Source organism: Kogia breviceps, chromosome 18 (genome assembly GCF_026419965.1).
Source record: "Kogia breviceps isolate mKogBre1 chromosome 18, mKogBre1 haplotype 1, whole genome shotgun sequence".
NCBI classification, from domain to species: domain Eukaryota; kingdom Metazoa; phylum Chordata; class Mammalia; order Artiodactyla; family Physeteridae; genus Kogia; species Kogia breviceps.
In genome coordinates this window covers 40,506,889-40,534,160 of record NC_081327.1, presented here as the reverse complement: position 1 = coordinate 40,534,160, position 27,272 = coordinate 40,506,889, and the positions used below count along the sequence as shown (strand labels likewise).

The 27,272-nt window shown below is 50.1% G+C and overlaps 2 protein-coding genes and 1 long non-coding RNA gene across 22 annotated transcripts in view; 1 reads left to right on the top strand and 2 right to left on the bottom strand.

Moving 5' to 3' along the window:
• Positions 1 to 8,316, bottom strand: part of SLC7A6 (solute carrier family 7 member 6) — a 42,296-nt gene extending 33,980 nt beyond the window's left edge. For 7 of the 17 annotated variants that reach the window (XR_010837835.1, XR_010837830.1, XR_010837831.1 and 4 more), the window contains exons 1-2: positions 8,245 to 8,309; positions 6,201 to 6,318 (exon numbers count right to left, since the gene is read on the bottom strand). The gene's annotated coding sequence lies outside the window, so the exon portion shown is untranslated. The other 10 variants (XR_010837832.1, XR_010837833.1, XM_067019761.1 and 7 more) reach the window with 10 other exon arrangements.
• Positions 8,317 to 8,371: 55 nt separating this feature from the next.
• LOC131744917 (uncharacterized) lies at positions 8,372 to 22,065 on the top strand. Of its 2 annotated transcripts, none has more exons than XR_010837838.1 (4): positions 8,372 to 8,474; positions 9,406 to 9,478; positions 20,230 to 20,387; positions 21,778 to 22,065. It is a non-coding gene; the product is annotated as an uncharacterized lncRNA (long non-coding RNA). The 2 variants fall into 2 exon arrangements; XR_010837837.1 differs by having other exon boundaries at positions 20,215 to 20,387.
• On the bottom strand, positions 12,150 to 25,272 carry PLA2G15 (phospholipase A2 group XV). 3 transcript variants are annotated; one of them, XM_059044898.2, is made up of 6 exons: positions 24,911 to 25,272; positions 21,271 to 21,427; positions 17,026 to 17,144; positions 16,678 to 16,776; positions 16,075 to 16,299; positions 12,150 to 14,049 (listed from the first exon to the last, which is right to left on the bottom strand). In XM_059044898.2, exons 1-6 carry the CDS (start codon positions 25,023 to 25,025, stop codon positions 13,538 to 13,540), a joined length of 1,227 nt encoding a protein of 408 aa, XP_058900881.1. In that variant the 5' UTR covers positions 25,026 to 25,272; the 3' UTR covers positions 12,150 to 13,537. The 3 variants fall into 3 exon arrangements, with proteins under 3 accessions (XP_058900881.1, XP_058900883.1, XP_058900882.1); XM_059044900.2 differs by having other exon boundaries at positions 16,075 to 16,174; positions 24,911 to 25,130; XM_059044899.2 differs by lacking the exon at positions 16,075 to 16,299 and having other exon boundaries at positions 24,911 to 25,141.
• Positions 25,273 to 27,272: the final 2,000 nt, after the last annotated feature.

The window sequence follows — 27,272 nt, the reverse complement described above, 5'->3', positions numbered from 1 at the left end:
TTTTTCTCAAGGGCTCGCGGAACATTCTCCAGGATAGAGCATATCTTGGGTCACAAATCTAGCCTTAGTAAATTTAAGAAAATTGAAATTGTATCAAGTATCTTTTCCGACCACAACACTATGAGAATAGATATCAATTACAGGAAAAGATCTGTAAAAAATACAAACAGGGCTTCCCTGGTGGCGCAGTGGTTGAGAATCCGCCTGCCGATGCAGGGGACATGGGTTCGTGCCCTGGTCCGGGAAGATCCCACATGCCGCGGAGCGGCTGGGCCCGTGAGCCATGGCCGCTAAGCCTGCGCGTCCGGAGCCTGTGCTCCGCAACGGGAGAGGCCACAACAGTGAGAGGCCCGCGTACCACAAAAAAATAAAAATAAAAAAATACAAACACATGGAGGCTAAACAATACACTACTTAATAACAAAGTGATCACTGAAGAAATCAAAGAAGAAATTAAAAAATACCTAGAAAACAAATGACAATGGAGACACGATGACCCAAAACCTATGGGATGCAGCAAAAGCAGTTCTAAGAGAGAAGTTTATAGCAATACAATCCTACCTTAAGAAACAGGAAACATCTCAAATAAACAACCTAACCTTGCACCTAAAGCAATTAGATAAAGAAGAACAAAAAAAACCCAAATTTAGCAGAAGGAAAGAAATCATAAAGATCAGATCAGAAATAAATGAAAAAGAAATGAAGGAAATGATAGCAAAGATCAATAAAACTAAAAGCTTGTTCTTTGAGAAGATAAAATTGATAAACCATTAGCCAGACTCATCAAGAAAAAAAGGGAGAAGACTCAAATCAATAGAATTAGAAAAGAAAAAGGAGACGTAACAACTGACACTGCAGAAATAAAAAAGATTATTAGAGATTACTACAAGCAACTCTATGCCAGTAAAATGGACAACTTGGAAGAAATGGAAAAATTCTTAGAAATGCACAATCTGCCGAGACTAAACCAGGAAGAAATAGAAAATATGAACAGACCAATCACAAGCACTGAAATTGTAACTGATTAAAAATCTTCCAACAGGGGCTTCCCCGGTGGCGCAGTGGTTGAGAGTCCACCTGCCAATGCAGGGAGCACAGATTCGTGCCCCGGTGCAGGAGGATCCCACATGCCGCGGAACGGTGGGGCCCATGAGCCATGGCCGCTGAGCCTCCGCGTCTGGAGCCTGTGCTCCACAACGGGAGAGGCCACAGCAGTGAGAGGCCCGCGTAACACACACACACACACACACACACACACACACACACACACACACACACACAAAATCTTCCAACATACAAAAGCCCAGGACCAATGGCTTCACAGGCAAATTCTATCAAACATTTAGAGAAGAGCTAACACCTATCCTTCTCAAACTCTTCCAAAAGATATCAGAGGGAGGAACACTCCCAAACTCATTTTATGAAGTCACCATCACCCTGCTACCAAAACCAGACAAAGACGTCACAAAGAAAGAAAACTACAGGCCAATATCACTGATGAACATACATGCAAAAATCCTCAACAAAATACTAGCAAACAGAATCCAACAGCACATTAAAAGGATCATACACCATGATCAAGTGAGGTTCATTCCAGGAATGCAAGGATTCTTCAATAAACGCAAATCAACATGATACACCATATCAACAAACTGAAGGAGAAAAACCATATGATCATCTCAATAGATGCAGAGAAAGCTTTTGACAAAATTCAACACCAATTTATGATAAAAACCTTGCAGAAAGTAGGCATAGAGGGAACTTTCCTCAACATAATAAAGGCCATATATGACAAACCCACAGCCAACATCGTCCTCAATGGTGAAAAACTGAAACCATTTCCACTAAGATCAGGAACAAGACAAGGTTACCCATTCTCACCACTCTTATTCAACATACTTTTTGAAGTTCTAGCCACAGCAATCAGAGAAGAAAAAGAAATAAAAGGAATCCAAATCAGAAAAGAAGAAGTAAAGCTGTCACTGCTTGCAGATGACATGATACTATACATAGAGAATCCCAAAGATGCTACCAGAAAACTACTAGAGCTAATCAATGAATTTGGTAAAGTTGCAGGATACAAAATTAACGCACAGAAATCTCTGGCATTCTTATACACTAATGATGAAAAATCTGAGAGTGAAATTAAGAAAACACTCCCATTTACCATTGCAACAAAAAGAATAAAATATCTAGGAATAAACCTACCTAAGGAGACAAAAGACTTGTATGCAGAAAACTATAAGACACTGATGAAAGAAATTAAAGATGATACAAATAGGTGGAGAAATATACCATGTCCTTGGATTGGAAGAATCAACATAGTGAAAATGACTATACTACCCAAAGCAATCTACCGATTCAATGCAATCCCTATCAAACTACCACTGGCATTTTTTACAGAACTAGAACAAAAAATTTCACAATTTGTATGGAAACACAAAAGACCCTGAATAGCCAAAGCAATCTTGAGAACGAGAAATGGAGCTGGAGGAATCAGGCTCCCTGACTTCAGACTCTACTACAAGGCTACAGTAATCAAGACAATATGGTACTGGCACAAAAACAGAAATATAGATCAATGGAACAGGATAGAGAGCCCAGAGATAAACCCACACACATATGGTCACCTTATCTTTGATAAAGGAGGGAAGGATATACAGTGGAGAAAAGACAGCCTTTTCAATAAGTGGTGCTGGGAAAACTGGACAGCTACATGTAAAAGTATGAAATTAGAACAATCCCTAACACCACACTAAAATAAACTCAAAATGGGTTAAAGACCTAAATGTAAGGCCAGACACTATCAAACTCTTAGAGGAAAACATAGGCAGAACACTATACGACATAAATCACAGCAAGATCCTTTTTGACCCACCTCCTAGAGAAATGGAAATAAAAACACAAATAAACAAATGGGACCTAATGAAACTTAAAAGCTTTTGCACAGCAAAGGATACCATAAACAAGACCAAAATACAACCCTCAGAATGGGAGAAAATATTTGCAAATGAAGCAACTGACAAAGGACTAATCTCCAAACTTTACAAGCAACTCATGCACCTCAATAACAAAAAAACAAACAACCCAATTCAAAAATGGGCAGAAGACCTAAATAGACATTTCTCCAAAGAAGATATACAGATTGCCAACAAACACATGAAAGAATGCTCAACATCATTAATCATTAGAGAAATGCAAACCCAAACTACAATGAGATATCATCTCACACAGGTCAGAATGGCCATCATCAAAAAATCTAGAAACAATAAATGCTGGAGAGGGTGTGGAGAAAAGGGAACCCTCTTGCACTGTTGGTGGGAATGTAAATTGATACAGCCACTATGGAGAACAGTATGGAGGCTTCCTTAAAAAACTACAAATAGAACTACCATACGACCCCGCAATCCCACTACTGGGCATATACCCTGAGAAAACCATAATTCAAAAAGAGTCATGTACCAAAATGTTCATTGCAGCTCTATTTACAATAGCCAGGACATGGAAGCAACCTAAGTGTCCATCAACAGATGAATGGAAAAAGAAGATGTGGCACATATATACAATGGAATATTACTCAGCCATAAAAAGAAATGAAACTGAGTTATTTGTAGTGAGCTGGATGGACCTGGAGTCTGTCATACAGAGTGAAGTAAGTCAGAAGGAGAAAAACAAATACTGTATGCTAACACATATATATGGAATCTAAGAAAAAAAAATGTCATGAAGAGCCTAGGGGTAGGATGGGAATAAAACACAGACCTACTAGAGCATGGACTTGAGGATATGGGGAGGGGGAAGGGTAAGCTGTGACGAAGCGAGAGAGTGGCATGGACATATACACACTACCAAACGTAAGGTGGATAGCTAGTGGGAAGCAGCCGCATGGCACAGGGAGATCAGCTAGGTGGTTTGTGACCACCTAGAGGGGTGGGAGGGAGGGAGACGCAAGAGGGAAGAGATATGGGAACATATGTATATGTATAACTGATTCACTTTGTTGTAAAGCAGAAACTAACACCATTGTAAAGCAATTATACTCCAATAAAGATGTTTAAAAAACAGTATAAATAATAAGCCAACAGTGGAGATAAAACAGATCATAAAAAATACTCAATCCAAAAGTTGGTAGAAAAAAGGAGAAAAAAGAAGCAAAGAACATATGAAATAAGTAGAAAACAGAAAACAACTAGCAAGGGAGCAGATTTTAATCCAACCATATCAATAATAACATGAAATGTAAATGATCTAAACACACCAGTTATAAGACAGACATTGTTGGGTTAGATAAAAATGCAAAACCCAATATGCAGTCTACAGGAAACCCACTTGAACTATAAAAACATAAGTTACAGGTAAAAAGATGGTGAAAAAACATGTAAACACTAATCAAAACCAAGGGGGAGTAACTATATTAACATCCAATGAGACTTCAGAATAAGAAGTATTGCTAGGGATAAAAGAGAACATTATATAATGATAAAGAGGTCAATTCAGCAAGAAGAAAATTCTAAACGTGTATTTCCTCCAACAGCATAGTTTCAAAATACATGAAGCAAAAAGTGATAGATCTGAAAGGAAAAATAGACAAATCCATGATTATAGTTGGAGACTTCAATACACCTCTCTCAGTCAACAATAGAACAAGTAAACATAAAATCAGCAAGGATCTAGAACACCTGAAAATGGAATGTCCCAACATAGTTCTTGTCTAAAATTAGGTGAATTCTGAAGTGAAAAACAAACAAAAAAAGGCACCTGCAATAGGGCTTACTTCCATGCAGGAGATGGGGGCAGATCAGGGGTAGGAAACAGCCTTCCAACAGGGAAAAACTGCTTTGGCTCCTCAAGTTTCACAACAGAATACCAACCTTACTATCTACTGAGTTGGTTGCTATCAGAGCACAGTTAGAAACCCTTCCTCAGGTGCTGCCCGAGGTCTTTAGGATCAATTCCAACCTTCTTATCAGGGCCTTATCACTAGACCTCCTGCTGCATATGGTCCCTCCCATGGTCCAGCCACACTGAATTACTTAATTTCCAGAACCTGGAGTAGTCCAGGGTTTCCAGAGCCCATCAGAAAAACACATCTTTGCTCATACTGAGTCCTTTGCCTCTAACACCCTTCTTCTCCCACCATTTTCCTCAACATCCTGGCTGACTTCTTTCTCCACACATATCTTGTGTCCCTGCATGTGTGTGTCTCAGTCTCCCTCTCTCGAAAACACACTCTTGGGAATTCCCTGGCAGTCCAGTGGTTAGGATCTGTGCTTCCACTGCAGGGGACCCAGGTTCGATCCGTGGTTGGGGAACTAAGATCCCGCAAGCCCCTCGGCATGCCAAAAAAACCCAAAACAGTCTCTAAACTCATTGTTGAAGACAGTGTTCATTAAACAATTCCACACACCCTATAAGTAGTTCCTGCCTTGAGAAACTAGTGTTAAACCCCACTTGTAAGGACATAACACAGCTTTCTAACAGGTTTTCATCATATTTTTCAAGTTCCTGTGCAGCAGATAATAAAGGAATTCACCAGACCACTAAAATTTCCTCATGAAAATTTAATCATGAAACTATCATATGTAATTTTCAGGGAGAAAAATCGTCTCTTTCAAAGTTCAATTACAAAGAATATTTTACAAGCTGTATTCTAAAACTTTTATAATTGATGACTATGAAAAAAAAACAAAACAAAAAAAAACGCTGTTAAGACACCAAAATCTTAAATGTGGTGAAAACACAGAAGACTTTTTTCTTTATACTTTGAGTTTTACAAAATTTCTACAATGAAAATGCATTACTTTTTTTATGCTTAAACTTAAATTATGTGACTCTTTACATTTGTCTTTTCACCTAGGACACCAGGAAACTCAATATCAGATTCAGCACCCAAGCACAGTGAATAGATAGATACCCTCACTTTTCAACAGTACTTGATATCTTATCTTTTCCATGGCTTTGGTTTCCTATTTTTACTTCCTCATTGCAAGTATCTTTAAATAAAAACCACCACAATTACTCTTTAGAACGAGATATAATAAATATATAATTTATTTATATAATAATTATAGTGTTACATAACTGTTAATTATGTGTGAGCTATTCTCTTTACTAGTATTGTACTCAAATAACTAACTAAAACGCTTTACAACTCGAAAAGATCCAAGAAAATTAACGAAGAACAGAGCAATAATATTCACCTGTGAGGACAAGCAAACATCACACTTTCATAAGCCACCTCATCATAAATGGTCAGGTACGAAGAAGAAAATGAAGTCTCCACAGCCAGGCCTAATTCCGCATGTTTCCAATTAATCTCTGCAACAAAGAGTGAGAGGCAACCTATCAAAAAATGAACCTAGTAAGCAGCAGTACGATATTTCCTTTTGTAAAATCTAATTTTTATATGCCCGGCAGGGGTAGCACTCAATTACTTAGAAGTTCCATCGCACCCACAGTGGCGTGTAACTGAACACGTGTCTGAGAACCAGCCTGGTCCTTTCAAATCATGCATGTCTAGACAACTGCTGTTCCCTCTGTCCCAGGTCCCATGAGCACCACTTGCATCACTTTTGTAGTAAAGTATCCACACATCCTGGAGACTACAGCTGGAAGGACAAGGGACAGAAGTCAGGAAATTTCCTGTACCAAGAAATGCCAAAGAGATCAGTCACATAACTGGTATTTATTTTTGGTTTGTAATAAAAATATGTCCACAGTCAGACAGGGAAGGAGGCAGACAGGAGAATATCAGGCTTGTGGTTTCCCACAAATTTGTCAGGAAAGGAAAATCAAATATAAGAACTTTTAATGACAATCTGAGATCAAAGTTGGGAAGCAAAAGCCATTAGCACACAGTGGGACCTCAGCAATGTAGGCAGCCTGGGCCGTTTCCTCAAGGGCCTCCCAACAAGAACAGAGAGTTGAAAATGATCTCAGGAAGCTCTCACAGGCTTTCAAAAGTCTGCTCCTGGGCTTCCCTGGGGGCGCAGTGGTTGAGAGTCCGCCTGCCGATGCAGGGGACAAGAGTTTGTGTCCCTGGTCCGGGAAGATGTCACGTGCCGCGGAGCGGCTAGGCCCGTGAGCCATGGCTGCTGAGCCTGCGCGTCCAGAGCCTGTGCTCCGCAACGGGAGAGGCCACAACAGTGAGAGGCCCGCGTACCGCAAAAAAAAAAAAAGGCTGCTCCTCCCAGATCTTCAAAATCAGGGAGCAGCTCTCAAAGATAAGCACCAGATGGCAGAGCATTCTGCTAGCCCGGTAGTGCTTTTTCTTCCCCATCAAGGTCAGAGACTGAATTCGTTTTACCAAGCACACAGTCCAGTGCACACAAGAGGTACTCAAAAACAAATGTTAAATTAAATATTGATTCCTGCTTATCACTGGCTATAACACAAGTGGTGCCCAGACTGTTCGCTCAGTGCTTTGTGAAGAATTCTCTTAATGTTTCACAAATATCGCCTTCCATTTAGGACATGAGATGATCAAACAAGATGACAGGATGTGAAGACACTAAGAAGAGCCATAGTAGCAGGAGCACACACCGTCCTCCCTCCAACAGGCCAGTCTCCCTGCGGCCCCAGGAAGCCCTGCTCCGGTGCTCACATCCTCAGGCTCGTCCCCCGGGCCTTTACTCATTTTCGGAGTCCCACGCAGCACAGGTTCTTTCTCAGCACCAGACTCACACTGGAGTATCTCACACGGTCTCTTTCACGTTCACAGGGTCGCACTCAGGGCCACTCTGACCGCGGTCTTTCTCACACTCAGTCTCTCACAATCTCCCTCTCAGTCCCTCTCACACTCATGGAGTCACCTCCACACTAGGGTCTCTCTCACACACACACCGAGTCTCCGTCACACTAAAAGCGTCACCCTCACACTGCGTCTCGCACACCTAGGGTCACCCTCAGACTGACTCACACACACAGACACACACACAACACGGCGTCCTCCTCACACGCTCAGTCTTACACTCCTGGAGTCCCCCTCACGCTCAAGGTCCCGCTCACACGCACGGCGTCCCCCTCGGGAACGCGCTCACTCGCAGCGTCTCTCACGTGCCCGCGGCCCGCCTGCCCGGTGCTGGGTTCCGGGAACCGCATCCCGCATGCAGCGGCGGCGCAGAGTTCGGCCCCAGCAGAACGCGGCCCCGGCCCGGCTCCCGCGGCCCTGCTCCTTCGGCCTGGCTCCCCCGGCCCCGCTCCCACGGCCCGGCTCCCTCGGCGCGCCCGCCCGCGGCCCGTTACCTCGTGGTGGCCCGGCGCCTCCGGGATGCTCGGTCGCGCTGCCCCCGCCCCCGCCGCGACCGCTCAGGCCCCGCCCCCGCCACGTCATCCGCCGCCGGATCGCGACAGCGCGCGCCGCGTCGGGACAGGGCGCCTGGCTCCGCGCTGGGCTCGCGGGCGGCGGCGCTTCCGGGCCCCCGGGGGCCGCCGCGGCCTCTAGAATTACGCCGGCCGCGCTCAGGTGTCCGCAGGTGAGGTCCCAGCCCCTGGCGGGCCGCGACCCGGACCCAGCCCCACTAGCCGACTGATTGGCTGCTCCCCGACCCTTGAGTGTCTCGGGGCCTCCGAGGGACTCAATACGGGGACGCTTCCGCGGGAACCTCTAAGTGCCCCCACACCCGGTTCCTCTGTGGCCCTTGGCCTGGGCCGCACTCCCGGGAGACCCCATACAGCTCACACGAGGAGTTCTAAACAGCCTCCATACCCCGTTCACAGCCAACCCTCCGCCTGGAGACCCTAGGGAGACAGACCCAGGATTCATCCTCGGAGTCACAGCTGCGACCACCGTGCATCCTTTAAGGTCCCTACAGACACATGGACACCGCTGAGCTTCCAGAGCCAACCCCAGGCCTCCCTGGGGCCCAGGCTTGAGGACAGTTTTCAGTCCTCATCCTGCCCGACCCCTCTTGGAGCTGCACCCTCCTGTCCTCTTCCTCTCCCTGTGGTTGCTCCTCCTCCATCTCCTTTGAGGGCTCCTTTTCCTCTGGTAGCTCTGGGGCTCTGTCTAGGGCCTCCTGATCTTATGGAAAACTGAGCCCTACCCCTTATCTTCCTGTCCACACCTCAAGCCATGATTCTCTCCTGGGCCATGGAGTCATTTCCCCCCAGACACGTGTTCACAATTACACATCCTCTGGTTCCAGACTGCCTACACACAAAACCCTGCTCCCCACCACGTAGTGACCCAGCAGGAAATGGGCAGCATCCTGAACCCTTCCTCCTCCTGCCCCCCCCCCAGGCCCTGCATCTCATGGTTTTCTGCTCCCCAGCCATAATAGCCTCCCAATCCCTATCCTGCTCTCTCTAACCCATCCCCACAGGGTAAGAGGTGCTCCTAAAATACAGATTGGAATGACTTTGTATTTCCTCTGCCTAAAACCCCTTCCATACTCCTACCTATAGACCTGAGGTGATGATCCTTGAAGAGCGTTCACTGGTGCTGCCCTCCTTGTGCTCTCTGCTTGGAATACTTTCCGTAAGTGTGAATGAGAGTACAGGCATAACATGTCTTATTGCTCTGTGCCTTATTGTGATTCACAGATGTTGCATCTTTTATAAATAGAAGGTTTGTGGCAATGCTGTTTTGTCAGATGATGGTTAGCATTTTTTTGCATTAAAGTTTTTTATTTTTTAATTTTTTAAATTTTTGGCTGTGTTGGGTCTTCGTTGCTGTGCACAGGCTTTCTCTAGTTGCGGCGAGCGGGGGCTACTTTTTGTTGTGCTGTGCGGGCTTATTGTGGTGGCTTCTTTTGTTGCAGAGCATGGGCTGTAGGCACACGGGCTTCAGCAGTTGTGGCACGTGGGCTCTAGAGCACAGGCTCAGTAGTTGTGGTGCACGGGCTTAGTAGCTCCGCGGCATGTGGGATCTTCCTGGACCAGGGCTCGAACCTGTGTCTCCTGCATTGGCAGGCAGATTCTTAACCACCGTGCCACCAGGGAAGTCCACTAAAGTTTTTTTTTTTTTGCAGTACGCGGGCCTGTCACTATTGTGGCCTCTCCCCTTGTGGAGCACAGGCTCCGGACGCGCAGGCTCAGCAGCCATGGCCCACGGGCCCAGCCGCTCTGCAGCATGTGGGATCTCCCGGACCGGGGCATGAACCCGTGTCCCCTGCCTCGGTAGGCAGACTCCCAACCACTGCGCCACCAGGGAAGCCCCATTACAGTATTTTTTTAATGAAGGTATGTACATTTTTTTTTTAGACAATGCTATTGCACACTTAATAGGCTAGACTACAGTGTAAACAACTTTTAGATGTACCAGGAAACAAAAAAAAATTCATGTGACTCACCTTACTGCGACCTTCACTTTATTGTGGTGGTCTAGAACCGAACTCACAGTATCTCTGAGGTAAGTCTGCATGCATGTATTTGGAGTCATTAGAATCTGACCCTTTACCCCCTGGATCAGTTCCTCCTGCCTCCCTGGCCTGGCAGAGGAAGGGCTCTGGACACTTGTGTCACTCAGTAACAGCCAGTCCACTTGTCCTTGTATCAGCAGCATCCATGACCTACAAGCTCTCAGAACCTCTGGCTTCACTGTCTCACACCCAGTTACAGCATCCTGCCAGCTGAAAGCCACCATGAACCAAGCACTGAATCAAATGTTCTCCAAAACCATCAGTGTTCCTCAGGACCACCCTACAGTGTACATTTATTCATCCCCATTTTTCTTTTTTTGGCTGCGTTGGGGCTCTGTTGCTGTGTGCGGGCTTTCTCTAGTTGCAGCGAGCGGGGGCTACGCTTCGTTGCAGTGTGCGGGCTTCTCATTGCAGTGGCTTCTCTTGTTGTGGAGCATGGGCTCTAGGCACGCAGGCTTCAGTGGTTGTGGCACACAGGCTCAGTAGTTGTGGCTCGTGGGCTCTAGAGTGCAGGCTCAAAAGTTGTGGCACACGCTTAGTTGCTCCACGGCATGTGGGATCTTCCCAGACCAGGGATCGAACCCGTGTCCCCTGCATTGGCAGGCTGATTCTCAACCACTGCACTACCAGGGAAGTCCCCATCCTCATTTTTAAGATGAGCAAACCGAAGCTTAGGGAGGTCAGGAGACTCCCCAAGCTACTTGGCTAGAGGTGGTAGAGCTCAGATTTGAACCCCAGTCTGCTGGTCCTGAAGCCTGCTCTGACTCCATACCCTGTCTCTACAGCTGTGAAACTGACGGTAGAAGTGGGGTTGAAACAGATCAGGGGTGAGAGGGTGGTGGCAAGGCCATGAGTGGGTATGTGTTAGGGCACTAAGAGTCAGGCTGGGCAGGACCTGGGAGTAAGGGTTTACTCCCTTTCATGTTGTCATCCTTTTTACCAAGGGCAGCGATGCAGCTGGACCTGTGTATTCCTAGGCCCTCTGGGCCACCCATTTTTCCAGGTCTGGCCAATAACTGGTGTCATGAGAAGATTCAGAGCGCCCTCTAGCGGCCCGGGGTGTATTGACACCTAAAACCCAGGCTGGCCAGGCTCCTGTGGAGGAGGCAGGAACTGGGGCTTCCACAACCCTCACTGGCCCCCAGCTCTGGGCTCTGCACTACAGACTTCTGGCCTAGTCTCCATCCTTATGCACGTTTTCCTGTCTCAGACTCTGTGTTCCTCTGTCCTTATCCATCTCCATTTGGTCCCCAGTCTCTCAGTCCCTATCTCTGCCCATCTTAGTTTCTCTTCCCTCCCTCCTCAGTCTCTGTTCCCAAGAAGGACAGATGGCGGGCAGGTGAACTGATGAAACAGAGTAGAAGGGTAGCATCCTTAAAAAATTCAAAGGATGCTGAGACCTGCAAGCTGAGGGAGGACAGAAAGATGGGAAGGAGAGTCCAGACAGGGCGACCGTCAGGATTGTCCTTGGCTCCCAGCTGTGGGGCGGCATTTGGGGCCTGTTGACCACATAGGAGTGGCAGGGTGGGGTGGTGGGCAGGAGCTTCTTTCCAACAGGAATGTTTCAGGTCCTGGTTCTCAGTCCTAGGAGGGGAACTAGATCCCAGGAGAGGAGGAAGGAGGATAAAACCCAAAGAGGTGCCCAGGAGCCATGCTTTTGTGCTGAGAGAACCCATCAAGGCCCCAGAAAGGTCAAGGTCTAGCCTCTGATTACCTGCCTCGCTAGCCCCCTCACCCTTCCACTGCCTCCTTCCTCCTATGCTCAGAGCAGAGGCTGGGCCAGGGCACTTTATAGCATCCAGAATACTTTTATTGCCAGAATTGAGGTACAGCCTGCTCAGAGCCCCATGTGGGGCCCACCACTCAGGAACAAAGGGAGAGACAGATGCTGGGTATGAATGCAACAGAGAAAATTCTGCTTCACAGAAACCTTGTAGGAGTGAAGCACAGTCCAGCCTGACTGTGGCTTTGGGGCTCCACCACAGAGGCTAGGCCCAAGTCTTGGCCTTTAGGCATTGCCCACTTGGAGACCACCAAGGCAGATCCACATCCTCCATCCCTGCTATCACAGGGAGATCCATGCAGCACCTCTGGAGCAGGAAGAAAACCCCTAGGGGGCCCCTAAGGCACCTGGCTCTCTCAGGGGCCCACTCAAGCTTCTGGGCTGACTAAACACCACTGAGCTGCCTGGTGGGGATGGGTGCTGGGCAGAGTGGGCAAGAGTCCTACCTCCTCTCAGTCCTGTGCCAGCCCACGTGAATGCTAGAGAGATCCTGGGCAGGGTGGCAATGTGGTGGAGGGTCAGCAAGAGGGCAGCTCAGGGTGGCTCTGTTTGGCCTTGGCTGCTTCCTTGAGTTCTCTTTCTTCATGAGTACCTAAAGGGCATGGCACCAGGCTCTGCTCTCATTCTTGAACCACAGCCCCAGGGCAAAGGGAGACAGCATCAGTACTGTGGGCAATAGCCCAACCAAGGAGATCAGGGCTCCTGGGACACAGCCCCGAGAACTGGGGGTCCACCTGCTGCCCAGCCCTGAGCTAGGCTGTTCTTAGAAGTAAGGGAGGTAGGAGTGAATGCCCCAGGGCCTGGGAACCATGGAGAACATAACCCACCCCTGCCTGCAGGGGGAACCGGGCTGCCCCCGGAAAGCCACAGTCAGGCTGTGTGAGCAGCTAGGCCACAGCAAAGACAGCAGCTCCAGCCACCCATGGCCAGTAGCAGGCCGACTTGTGGCCAGTGTGTGAGAAGGTACACCCTAGGGACCAGGAGCCCAACCTAGGGACCACAGTTCAGTAACATCCCTCACAAGAAAGCTGAGGAGCCAGGCCCTGGTGGGCGAGTGTGAAAAGGCCACAGGGGTAGGAGGAACACAAGGCCCCGACACTGGGGACTGGGGCCAGGTGCCAGCCAATCCACCTGCGGAGCCAGTCCTGAGGTCACAATTCCACCATCAGCGGCATTCTTTCCAAGGGTCCCTCAAGTAAGTTCAGACTATGTCTTCCTTCCTCATTCCCAGAGAGGAAGGATAAAAACCGCAGCACTTCCCCACTTCACAACCCAAGATCCAGGGCCTTAGATGATCAGACACAAACTGCTCAACTCATGGGCCATGGTTGCCCCAGAGGCCAGGAGAAGCAGTGGTGGCCAGGCCATCCCAGAGCCCTGCCGAGCATAGGAATCAGGGCCCGAGGAGCACGTGTTTCAGATAGGCCAGAGTAGTGGTGTTGGCCAGCATCGCGATGTGCTCAGTGCCCGGCAGTGCCTGCAATGACACTTCTTGCTCCTGGCGGCCGCGCCAGGCCTGGCACTGCAGGGCGCTCTGCAAGTTCACAGTGCCGTCACCATCACCAAAGCAGATTTTCGGGTCGCGGTCCGGGAAGCTTTCGTAGTAGAAGGAGTCTGGCGTAGGGACACCAGTACCATAGAGGCAGTGCAGTCGCACGCCAGGTGGCACCATGGCCTCAACCAGCCCCTCTGTGTCCTGCCGCATGAGCCAGCCGTCTTCAAAGCCAATGTCCTGGAAGAAGCGGTGATAGTCCTGCAGCGTGTAGTTGGCTGTGGGTGTGTGCACGAAGACCTTTTTGGGTGACCAGGTATAGTTGTAGGGCAGCAGCCAGCTGGTGGAGACAGCAGACCGCTGCTGCTCCCGGATCTTCAGGGGCCCAATGACCGGGATCCGGTTGTTGTCTCCTGCGGATAGAGGGCTCCAGTCAGTCTGTGCTCGGGAATGTAAGCCAGCTGGGCAGCTGGGCAGCTCACCGCCAGGGCCCCTGCCAGCCCCCAGCCGGGGCCTGGCCAGCACTCTGGCATCTCTATGCTGTTAATGCGGTGACAACTCCCCTATTTCCTAGTATTTTTGCTCAATCTAGGAAGCACATGACCAAGATTTGTTTCTTTCCCTTTTGCATTTTGTCACCAGGGATTTAGGCAGCACACACCCACAGGGTGATTTATGGTAAAAACAATACCTTCCCCAGAGCACTTATCACCAGGCCTGTGGGTACTGACCTTGTCACAGGTGAATCAGCAGGTGGGCAGCCCAAAGACACAGTCCTCTTAATCTTTTATTGCATTGAGCTATGTAAACATTTTTTCCCTTCCTAGGCTCAGACCTACATCCAGCCAGCCATGGTCTCATCCCACCCACCTGCCTGGCACTGGCCTGGGCAGCCAGGCCTGCAGGAGACAGGGCAGGAGGGGAGGCTGCAGACAAAGTGAGAGTCTTTCTCACATAGGAATGCCAACAGCACAAACGCACCCACCAGCCAGTGAGATCGCCAGAGGATGAGCTGGAACTTGGGAACAGGGGCCTCTTCCCTGCTCAGGACCCACGGCCACCCATCACCCCACTACTGACTGCAGGCCTTTAACTCTGCCTGCTGGAGCCTGGCTCTAGGAGCCCTCAGGAAAGGGAACCCCTAGCTAAGGGTCCACGACTACCACCCATCCTGTCCCACCCCCACTCCCAGACTGCCAGAGCCTGACAGCAGTCTCCCAGAATCTGAGGCAAAGCTCTAACTAAGGAAGGGGTCCCCAACCCCCAGGCCGCGGACCATTACCAGTCTGCGGCCTGTTAGGAACTGGGCTGCACAGCAGGAGGTGAGCAGTGGGCTAGAGAGTGACGATTTACCTGCTGCTCCCCATCACTCGCATTACCGCCTGAACCATCACCCCTCCCAAGCCCCCCACCCCCTCCGTGGAAAAATTGTCTTCCACGAAACCATTCCCTGGTGCCAAAAAGGTTGGGGACCACCGCTCTAAGGGGACTCATGGGGAAGCTCTGAAAGGGCCAGTACCTGAACTCCACCATGGTAACTTGTCTCAAACTCAGAAGGGCCCACATCTCTCCTTTCAGGTCCAGGCTGGACAGAGTAGGTAGCTGTGATGAGTTCTCACTATAACTGAATTCACTGTCCAGCTAATCCAGGGTCACTACTGGGAGAGGACTGATCACAATGATCAGGTGACCAATAAGCAGGTCAGGCAGTGGCAGTCACTTGAGGAAGAAAGCTCACCAGATGCTTGGTACAGCCCTGGCTCACAGCTCCTAAAGTGAGCGGTCACAGGGCTCACATCCAGTCCTAGCAGAGGGAGGAAAGCCCGGGGTCTACAGCTGCTATGTTCTAACAGTCGTGAAAAGGCAGGTGGATTGGGGAGGAACAGGGAAGGAGGTGGTTTTCCCAACTGCCAAGCAAGCAGGCCCAGACAAATCTGCACCTGCTTCCTCTCTGTGTGGCCCACAGAGGCTCCCTGCTGCCACAGAGGGAGGTGTAACTCATAAACAGGAAACTGTAGCCCAACCTTCCTTCTCTGGGGCGAAGGTGGGGATGAAGAAGTGAGGATGGGGGTAAGAGAGAGGGAGAAGGCTCCTCCAGAGAACTTTGGATCAAACCAAGTTAGGCCAGCCAGGCCCAAGCTGTGTGTGTGTATGTGTGTACACGTGTGCCCTATGACCATCGGTTATGCCACTCCGTGTACATGTTGTAAGAAACTTACACAGATAACAAGAGTCATCAGCTGGAGAGGTGAATTTAGAAGTAGTGTTATATTCTCTTTTAGAGAGAGATGTTTGGAAAAGAATACAACTCTGGAGAAGGAAGGGTCCTGACCCAAGAGAAGAGACATGAGGGTGGCCCAGGAGGCCACTGTAGAGGGAAAGAGAGTGTGCCATCTCTGATACCAGCACCCCCCACGCTGAGCCAGGCAGGGTCTTACCTGAGGCCAGGACGCGCAGGGTCTTGGCCACGCCCCCCCAGGGCGGACCCAGTGCCACAAAGGCATGGATATACTTGTCCTTCCAGGCCTGTGGCTGCTGCTGCAGAAAGTAGAGCGTGTACATGTTGCCCATACTGTGGGCAGCCAGCACCACGGGGCCCCCATACAGCTGGTGCATCTCCTCGATCATCTCGCGGAGGGCCAGGAAGTAGGGCCCGTTTTCATCTGCAGGCCAGAGCCAGGTGGGGGTCAGGCAGGAAGGGTTCTTGGGCCTGAACCACTGACTGTGTCTCAGGCCAGACCCAGGACTAGGTGGGTGGGGAGCGTGTGAAAATCCAAGTGGGGAGGGTCTGGTTTCCCCTCAATTTCCATGAAGGGAGAAGAAGCTCCTTTTCCCCTCCTCAGCCTCATTATCTCACCCCAGGGCTCAGAGGCCCAGAAATCCTGGGCTGAGGGTAGGGGAAGGACAGGACCTGTGATGGCTGGGCTGGATGCCAGAGACACGCGAGTAGGGAAAGGCCCAGGGCCTTTGGTGGCTGTGATCTCCTCCTCCCCAACCCCCTCCCCCATGACCTCAGGGAGGAAATGAGAGCAACCACTTACTTGGAGCTCGGCGCCAGTCATAGGGGGCCCCCCGGACATCCTCACCTCGTGTGTAGCCCCAGCCCACAAGGCTCTCCACCATCGTGTGGAAATAGGAACCTGCAGACATAAATCCACAGGATTAGAGAGAGTACAGTCATTGTCAGCTGCCCACACCACGCCTGCTAAGGAGACTGTGACACCTACAGCCAGGAGATCCCCGAAGGAGTGCTATAGGGCTCTGCGCCCACACTGATCAGAGATGGTTCACAGGCTACCCAACTCAAACCAACAGGGCTCCTCCCACTCTCGGAGTCCATCAGAACTTCCATCCCCATTCCCTGGGGGCCATGAGGAAGGGCTACACACCCACGCTGCTTTTGCTGGGGTCCAGGAACTCCAGTGAGAAGGTCTTCCCAAAGCCAGGGACACGCACATCCACACCATCAGGAAACTGGGTGGTGCGGGACGTTCGGTTGTAGACCAGCCTGCCAGGAGGGGATATTGAGCCAGTGACCCAGAGGTGACACCTAAGTCGGTGTGTCCCAATACTGTCTTGTGTCCTGAGCCATATTCCCTTCCCATCCTCAGGTTTGGTCAGAGGTACAGGGGAGACCAAAAGGTAACAAAGCAAATTTGTAAAGCACAGATCAGAGTAACCACATCCAAATGAAGACCCCACCAAGGCTCACTCCAAAGACTGACTCCAGGACCCCTGTCAGGCAATATTCCCTTCTCCTCAATGTCACCCATACTGTCTAATGCAGGTCTTAGATATGGTTGGGAGAGGGATCTGGCTGCCAGGCCTGGCTCTGCCATGAACATCACACTTGACCCCAAAAGGCAGGCAGCCTAACTTCGCAGGCTCCCATTGCTCCATCTCCATGGATCCAGCTCCTGCCACCCACCATAACACAACACAGGGCAAAGGAGAAGATGAATGCAACACACAACAGAACCAGACAGAGAAACCCCGAGCACCTGTGGCTGCTGTGTGAGTGGGTGGGTGGGCAAGGCCTGGAGACATGATGGGGACAGGGTGGTAGAAGACAGGAGGAAAGCCTTGTGCCAGGCCAAGAACCCTGCTCTGGCCTCCCTTGATACTAAGGAGGCAAATGTGCCTGAGAAAACACAGGCTAGACCTGCAATCCCCAGTGGTCCTGAGTCCCACCCACCCTTAAAGATCAGCCACAGAAAGCTGACAAGATACCCAACACTGGCCCAAATAAAAGTCCTGGGGACCCACTCTCTTCAGGGCAATCTGTAGATCATCCCAATGGCCACTCAGCAAAGTTCTAGAAAGCCAAAGCACTCTGTGCTGGATGCAAGTCTAAACAGGTCAGAGGCCCAACAAACATAGATAAGCCCCTCTCAGTATCAGCCTGTACCTCCAACTGGCAGTACCTGAGACCACGCTTCTGCAACAAAAATAGAAATGCGGATCAACATCCCAGAAATAACTCTGATGCACAAAGAGGAGGAAAGAGTCAACAAAGCAGGTGTCATAAACAACAGGGAAAGGCAGGGTGCCCAGAGAACCAGCTAGAACCAGCTAGTGTGTCTCCAGGGGAAAAAACAATCTTAATTTGAAAGACTCCATTCAGCTCAAATATTTATTGAAAACCAATTGTGTTTCTGGTCCTACAGCTTTAAAGGTAAAAGAGACACGGTCCCTGCCTTCAGGGAGCTCAGGGTGGGCGGGAACCTTAGTTCAGAGGCACACAACTTTGGGTTCAAATTCTAGTTTGTCACTTATTAGCTGAGTGACCCTAAGCAATTTTGTAAACTCTTTGAGCTTCCAGATTTCCTCATCTGTAAAACAGGTCTAAAAACAGCACTTGTTTCACTGGATTGCTGTAAGACTCAATGAAAGAAAGTATGTAAAATGTATAGTGTTTGCATTCAATAAGCAGTAATTCTCATTACATGATTATCTTATTATGGAAGAAATATCCTAGGAAACAATGCTTGGCAGGCAGAGAATGCAGGTTAGAGGAGCAGGCATGTGGCCAGGGGGAAGAGGAGGTTAAGAGCTCTGGAGATGGACTTCCCTGATAGCAAAGTGGTTAAGAATCTGCCTGCCAATGCAGGGGACACGGGTTTAAGCCCTGGACCGGGAACACCCCACATGCTGTGGAGCAACTAAGACCATGCGCCACAACTACTGAGCCTGCGCTCTAGAGCCTGCGAGCCACAACTACTGAGCCCATGTGCCACAACTACTGAAGCCCGCGTGCCTAGAGCCTGTGCTCCACAACAAGAGAAGCCACGACAATGAGAAGCCCATGCACTGCAACGAAGAGTAGCCCCTGTTCGCCACAACTAGAGAAAGCCCGCGCGCAGCAACAAAGACCCAATGCAGCCCAAAATTAAATAAATAACTAAATTTATAAAAAAACAAACAAACAAACCAAAAGAGCTCTGGAGAGTGGCAGGGAGACTTCACAAAGAAAGCAGGCTACTATTTTCTCCCATTCTGAGGGTTGTCTTTTGGTCTTGTTTATGGTATCCTTTGCTGTGCAAAAGCTTTTAAGTTTCATTAGGTCCCATTTGTTTATATTTCCATTTCTCTAGGAGGTGGGTCAAAAAGGATCTTGCTGTGATTTATGTCATAGAGTGTTCTGCCTATGTCTTCCTCTAAGAGTTTGATAGTGTCTGGCCTTACATTTAGGTCTTTAATCCATTTTGAGTTTTAGTGTATGGTGTTAGGGAGTGTTCTAATTTCATACTTTTACATGTACCTGTCCAGTTTTCCCAGCACCACTTATTGAAGAGGCTGTCTTTTCTCCACTGTATATTCTTGCCTCCTTTATCAAAGATAAGGTAACCATATGTGTGTGGGTTTATCTCTGGGCTTTCTATCCTGTTCTATTGATCTATATTTCTGTTTTTCTGCGAGTATCATACACTCTTGATTACTGTAGCTTTGTAGTATAGTCTGAAGTCAGGGAGCCTGATTCCTCCAGCTCCATTTTTTGTTCTCAAGATTGCTTTGGCTATTCGGGGCCTTTTGTATTTCCATATAAATTGTGAAATTTTTTGTTCTAGTTCTGTAAAACATGCCAGTGGTAGTTTGACAGGGATTGCAAATGAAGCAACTGACAAAGGATTAATCTCCAAAATTTATAAGCAACTCATGCACCTCAATAACAAAAAAACAAACAACCGAATCCAAAAATGGGCAGAAGACCTAAATAGACATTTCTCCAAAGAAGATATACAGATTGCCAACAAACACATGAAAGAATGCTCAACATCATTAAACATTAGAGAAATGCAAACCAAAACTACAATGAAATATCATCTCACACAGGTCAGAATGGCCATCATCAAAAAATCTAGACACAATAAATGCTGGAGAGGGTGTGGAGAAAAGGGAACCCTCTTGCACTGTTGGTGGGAATGTAAATTGATACAGCCACTATGGAGAACAGTATGGAGGCTTCCTTAAAAAACTACAAATAGAACTACCATACGACCCCGCAATCCCACTACTGGGCATATACCCTGAGAAAACCATAATTCAAAAAGAGTCATGTACCAAAATGTTCATTGCAGCTCTATTTACAATAGCCAGGACATGGAAGCAACCTAAGTGTCCATCAACAGATGAATGGAAAAAGAAGATGTGGCACATATATACAATGGAATATTACTCAGCCATAAAAAGAAACGAAACGGAGTTATTTGTAGTGAGGTGGATGGACCTGGAGTCTGTCATACAGAGTGAAGTAAGTCAGAAGGAGAAAAACAAATACTGTATGCTAACACATATATATGGAATCTAAGAAAAAAAAATGTCATGAAGAGACTAGGGGTAGGATGGGAATAAAACACAGACCTACTGGAGCATGGACTTGAGGATATGGGGAGGGGGAAGGGTAAGCTGTGACGCAGTGAGGAAGTGAGAGAGTGGCATGGACGTATATACACTACCAAACGTAGGGTGGATAGCTAGTGGGAAGCAGCCGCATGGCACAGGGAGATCAGCTAGGTGGTTTGTGACCACCTAGAGGGGTGGGATAGGGAGGGTGGGAGGGAGGGAGACACAAGAGGGAAGAGATATGGGAACATATGTATATGTGTAACTGATTCACTTTGTTGTAAAGCAGAAACTAACACACCATTGTAAAGCAATTTTACTCCAATAAAGATGGTAAAAAAAACAAACAAAAAACAGAAGCAGGCTTGGGTTTTAAAGAGTGAATGGGAGGGAGTTTATCAGGCAAAGGGTGTAAAGGGTGATTCCAGGCTGAAAGAACAGCAAGTGGAAAGGAATCCCCAAGCAGCTGGAGGGGGCAGGTGTGGCCAAGTCAAAGGCAAGGGAAAGGGTGGGGGCTAAGTGGAGGCTGTGAATAGGGGCTGGAGCATAAAAACCACAAATAGGGCCTGAGGCACTGGAGAGGGTAGGGACAGGAGCAGCTGGAAAGGGAAGAAAGTTCTGTCTGGGACAGTGCCAAGGTGGCGTGGACCAGACAGAGGAAATGGGAAGGGAGAGAGGTCAGTGACCCTGAGCCTGAGATCTCTTGAGGCACAGATGAGATAGAAATGGGCTCTGGAGGCATCTCTAGACCGGGCCAGCGAGCAGCGCCCCACCTGTGCCCCAGCCCCCACCTGATATTGTCAATCCAGCAGTCAATGATGACAGGCAGCAGCAGTTCCAGGTTCAGCCAGAGTGTGAAGTAGCTGTCTGTCCTCTTGGAGCAGAGGTAGTGCACGACTGACGGCTTGTCCAGCTTTGCCTCCAGCTGGTTGCCCAAATCACCAGGCACTGAAGGGGTACATATAGCATGAATGAGACCCTGGACCTGGCAGGCTGGAAACCCAAAGGCCTTCTGCCCATGGCTGTCCCAGGCTGCAGAGTAGGTGATACCTGTGGGGCTCCTAGGCACAAAAGCCTTTCTGTGTTCCCCATTTCTTTGATTACAGAAAATAGGCTTCATTCAGCCTCCATGACCTTCCCCGAGTTCCAACTGGCAGATTCATGCAGTTGCTAATTAGGGAAGCGAGGGGATGCAAGACAAAGGAGAAACAGTCAAAAAGAAACCATAGTGCAGCCTTGGGGCAAGGTCCTGGTTCCCCATCAAGGGATACACACAACATCTTTGAGCTGTTTTGCAGATACTGAAACCCCCACCAGATGGGAGAAGTCAATGGTTAGCGGGTTAACGATGGTATGCTGCCCACAAGCAAGCAGACCCCAGACACAGTGGAACCAGAAGGTTGATGATGTTGATTCCCACTCACCTCACCACCAACCAATCAGAAGAATGTCACACCCTCTTGAACCATTACTATCAAACTTCTCACTACCCTCTCCAAGTTGGGACACACAGTTTTGAGGGCATTAGCCCGCTGTGGCCCCCTTTGCCTGGCAAAGCAATAAAGCTATTCCTCTCTACTTCACCCAAAACTGTCTCCGAGATTTAATTCAGTGTCGGGGTACAGACAGTGGTTTCAGCTTCATAGGCAGGGTCTTGTATACTCTGAAAGAAGGATTGGGAAACAGGACAGAGCACTGGGCCACTTAACCAGCCAAAAATGAATCCAAAGAAGGCACTCCAGGATAAGCTCTGGAGGGGGGCAATGAACAGAAACGGTTGAGAGAAGCAGGCACCTGCCAGCCTACTGAGGTCCTCAGGGCTTGCTAAAGGCCAGAGCCCAGATGCTAAACCCTGCTAAAGGTTCCAGAGTGCACCTCACCTGGAGGGCCCTAGCATCTTGGCACACCTGTGTTGGAAATGGCTCTCTTGAAGCAACATACCATTCCAGCCACAGCCCAATGGGGGTGGGTGTGACCAGGCTCCAAGGATGACTTCCCTCTACTTATTCAGTCTATACAGAGCCCTGGGGCCCTTGTGACACTCATACCCATCCCCCCCCCTCCCCACTTGCTTCACTGCCTAACATTCAAGGCCCTTCACAGTCCATTTACTCCCAGTGACTTTTCAGGCCTCACCTACTCCCACATGCCATTCTCCTGACACCTTCCAAACCCCATTTAGGATCCAGTGTTTGGCTCTCGAGGGCATTCACTGGCCTCCAGCTGTGAACACAGCCCTGCAGAGGGCACGCCCTCCTTGTGCACCATCCCACTGTGTCCTCAGGGCAGCCACGGGAGGGAGGTGTGGCACCTGCATTCTCTTCATGATGTGGCGCAGAAGTGGGGAGTCCCCAGCATGACAGCCTCTAGATGAGATGCTTGTGGACTAGACAGGGCAGTGAAGAAACCTTGGTCACTGTTTCCACCAGAGAGGAAATAGCTGAAAGAGGAAGTCACCTGATCTGCTCTGCCTGGATACCCTTTGCCTGGCCAGGCTGTGTGGCCTCTAAAAATACCAACGGTCACTTCCTGGGTCCCTCTGTGCCTAGAACTAGATAAGAACCATCCACATGCCTTTCACCTAAAGTAACACTGTGAAGAATATCCTTATTATGCCTACTTTACAGATAAGGAGACTGAGGCTGGGAGAGGTGGAAATATCTTGCTATAGTCCCTTCCCCCACCCAGGGCCTTCAGTATCCCTTCTCTGGCCTCTGCTTTCTCTACCATCAATTTGAGTCCCACCCACAGAGACTGGTCACCCTTGGATGCTAATCCTCTGATGGCCAAGGTTAGGTCCCTGCTCTGTGCCCAGGAACAGCTTGTCTGCTGCCCACCATGGGGTTTCCCAGGATTAATGCCAATAGCCTCATTCTCTGAGAAGCTGGGCAGGTTACAATTCCAGTTGCTCAGTGCCTCTAGGTACAACCTGAGGCTCCTCTGCTGTGACCTAGGGTAACTAAGAACTGAAAGAATTAATGAGTGCATTTAGCACCAATACAGGTGAAAAGGCCTAGGACCAGTCTGGTCAGAGACCACACACTTCCCAATGCCACACCCTTCATACTCAGTACTCCTTAGGTACACACAAGGCTCCCTGCAGGCCCCCAAGACAAAGTCCAGATGACCCAACCAGTCACGAGCCCTGCACCATTTACTCCTTCCCCCACTCCATTCCAGAGAGCCTGGACTGCTTAGCTCCCTCCCTCTGATACATAGTTCCCTCTGCCTGGAACTCTCTCCTGGACTCAGCTCCAGCTGCATACTCCAGGGAACCTTCCCTGACTGGGTCAGTGGATTCTCTGTGCCTGCCCAGCACAGACCTCACCTCTGGGAATCATCCTGCAAGCTTAGGGAAGGCAAGGCCAAATCTGCCCAAACTCCATGGTGAACCTGGGCCCAGCATTCCCCGGGAACATTTCCTGGCCCAGAGCTCCTGGTGGAGGACCCCTGGGATCACAGTGCCTGCCAACCCTACCCGTCTGTGACCTGCATCATCCCCATTAAAATACTCCCAGCAGAAAGAGCATGGGGGTCATGCTGCAGCAGACTCAGTATGTAATGTACACCTCAGCATGCCTCTGCTTTCAGGAACCCTGGATGGCCACCAACACACTAGCTCTTCGTGGGAGTGATGGCCTGAATGAGACACCCAAAGACCCCAAGACAGAGAGGTCTCATCCCTGCCACACGCACCACAAGAAAATACTACTGGCTCCTGTACAGTTGCCTGGGCCAGCAGCAAAGAGGAGGTAGACAAGGGAGGCTGCCTAGCCCCAACATAGCGTAGTCCAAGTAGGTCTGGCAGGAGTAAGGGTACAGCATGACATCTGTTCATAGCCATTGTCTCAACCCCTCCCTCTGTCTACAGCCATCCTCAGATTCCCTTGGGCCTCCTCCCTCAGGCCCAATGCCACATATTTGATAAGTTAGGGGAGTGCCCTGGTGGCAGGTTAGGAGAGCAATCCTTCCCCAAAGAGCTCCCTTTCAGTAATGCCCTCTGAAACGTGTCGGGCTGGAAGGGTGGAGGGAGACAGCGTCCAAGCCAAGCCCAAGTCAACGCTGAGGCCCCTGGGGGCCAACTCCGAAGCCACCCTACCTCCTACAGGCCCTCAGGAGTGGCGCCAAAGAGCCTCGATCTTTCCAGCTAAAAAATGGGGATGAGGCGAGGCTTGGGAATGAGATTAACAGGCGTACCGATGCGCAAACGGGTGGTAACCCTCCCACTCACCCCCATATTCTATAGGGTAAGGTGACAAGAGTTTAACCACAACCGCACCCAGCATAGCAGGAAGTGGACGGGCCGACCCAGGTGACAAGACAATCATACGCTTCCTCACCCCGTGCTCAGAGCAGATGCAGACAGCCCCGCCCGCACCCCGTGCAGCCGACGCACGATCGAACGGACCCACGACTGCACGCGCGCCTCACCCAGCACCACTGGTGGCGGACGTCCAGCCGGGAGCGCCAGATCTGTGAGCATAAGAAGTAACAGGAGGCCACTCGGGAGCAGGGCGGCGAGGTAAGGGCAGAGGCGGAGGCCCATGGCAGTGACCGCAGCTCCAGGTCCGAGGCGCGGATTCAGATCTGCGCTCTCGCGCCTAGGCCCGGGCGGCGGCGACGTGCTTAACCCCGCCGCTCGCAGCCTTCACAGAGGCCGGACCAATCAGGATCCGCCTCCTGCAAACAGCCTGCCTATAGGAACTCTCCTTCCCAGTCGGAGCTCGCCGCCCAGCCCCTACACATCCCTGGCCAACTCCCTTAACCGCGCTGCACGCCGAGCGCATCGATTTATCGAGGTTTAGCTTGGCTTTCGCGCACGCTCTCAGCTGATCAGACCCAGCTCGCGTCTGCTGGGTACCCAGCCCAGCCCTCGGTACCCTGAGTCCACGCAGCGCAGCCCTCATCCCCGATTCCTGGCGCCTCCTTGACGAGGGATCTAGAATGCGCCGGGCCGAATGGGAATTCAGAGTCCAGTGCTCGCCGCTACTGAACTACCCGGGTCAAAGCAAGAGGACGAAGGGGAGAAGTGAGTCCCAGGCTGTTCTTGAGCCTGAGGAGACTGACCAGGACCTTTGGGCAACTCCCAAGTCGGTTCTTTGCACCCTGCCCCGAGGGCATCTGGGTTCAAGCTACACTGGCCCAGGGGCCACCTGCTGTCTGCCCGGGAAAGGGCCAGGTCAGCGTGTTTTGCTTCCCAGTGAGAGTTCAGTCTGCCTGTTTCAGGGTCTGGAGTGTAGAATCACCTCCCGCCCCGCTGCCGACTAAACAGTTTGCTCGCCGGGTTAAGAGAGGGCTTGAGCCTCAATCCTGCTCCAGCCCGTCGGTTAGTTCCCCTGAAGACCGGAAGGGGTGTTGGGGCCTCATGTCCCCGCTACCACTCCCACCCCACGGAACCGGGGATCCAGAGAGGACTCAGACTCTCTGTTCATGGAATCGGGGGCGAATAGAGTGGGCAAAGATTTGACAACCAGTAATATTCTGGTACCATGTGTCACTCTGGAATAGGGTGACCAGCATGTTTGGAGACTGGAGGTCTTGATCCTTCACACACCCCCTCCTGAGAGCCAGTCAATACCCTGGTCATCCCTGGCTGGTCCCAAGACCTCTATCCTGCCCCTTCCTTCCTCCCTCCCTTCTTCTCTTCCTTCCTCCCTCCCTCCCTCTCTTCCTTCCTTTCTTCCTCTTGGTCAATGGCTGACCCTTTCCAGCCTCTCTGCAGTGACCCTCAGTGAAACTACTCACCATCTTGGACTGCCCCTCCTATATTCTTTTAGTGAAACACGTTCGTGGTTGGAATACCCTCCTCTGTTAAGGTCCAACTATCTCCCACCTCAGACCCTGGCCCAGTGACCCCCTTTCAAAACCCCTGCCTCCCTCACCTCCATCCCAGGCCCCAGCACAGGGGCTGCTGAGGACCAGTCTAGTGCAGGCCCAGTATGGGAGACCATAGAGACCCTTCTGCCAGGGCTAGGGACAGGCAGGAGTCCAGAGCCAAGGGTTAAGTGGGGTTAGGATACAGATCAGGACAGCCTGGGCTGCCTTGGACTCTGGCCGGTCTGAATGTCTTGTCAGCCCTGCAGCCTCAGATGCCCATGGCTCCTCAAAGGGTGGCCCTGTTCTTGGGAGCATTTCCCTGTTGCCCCACTCCCAAAGGCCCTGAAGATGATAGGACCATGGCCATTGGGGCAGGGGGTGCCAAGGTCTGGTCAGTAATAATCAGTGCTGGCACTATGGAGAGGAGTCAGAGGGTGAGGTTCCCTCATTTTCACCATGGCCCCATCATTCACATGATCCCCTGGGCTGCAGACCCCGGGTCATCCTGGACTCAAGATACCTCGAGTCTCAGACCCACAACTAGGTGGTCACCAAGTTTTGCCAGCTCCAGCCTCCCAAAGCCACATTACTCTCATCTCCATACTAGCCTCCTTACTGATGTCCTAATTTATGCCCCTATTCCTGTGGCATTAAACATTAAATCAGGCCCCATCACTGTCCACCTAACCCCATTTATGACCCTCCCATTGCACACATCATATGCATCTCACTCACAGTGAGTGAGGACCCTGGCGGGTATTCTGGTTTCCCCCAACTCCTACTTCCCCAACTCTCTCATCTCCAGCCTCAGTGGCTTCCTTGCTGCCTAGAACAGGACATCCTCATTCTCCCTCAGGACTTCTGCACTTGTTGCACTGGGACCACTTTGCAGACCCCACTTTTGGGGAGCCAACTGATTTAGGTCTCAGCCCAGACATGATCACTGGCTTTGAAGCAGCTCCTGCCTAGCTCCCAT

Bases quoted from the DNA above. Each gene is read 5' to 3' on its own strand.
- PLA2G15 (XM_059044898.2), bottom strand. From the start codon at position 25,025: ATGGGCCTCCGCCTCTGCCCTTACCTCGCCGCCCTGCTCCCGAGTGGC. The intron at 21,428-24,910 runs GTGAGGCGCGCG...GTACCCCTTCAG, and splicing joins TCCGCCACCAGTGGTGCTGG to TGCCTGGTGATTTGGGCAAC. The intron at 14,050-16,074 runs GTAAGACCCTGC...CTCTATCCGCAG, and splicing joins CCTGCGCGTCCTGGCCTCAG to GAGACAACAACCGGATCCCG.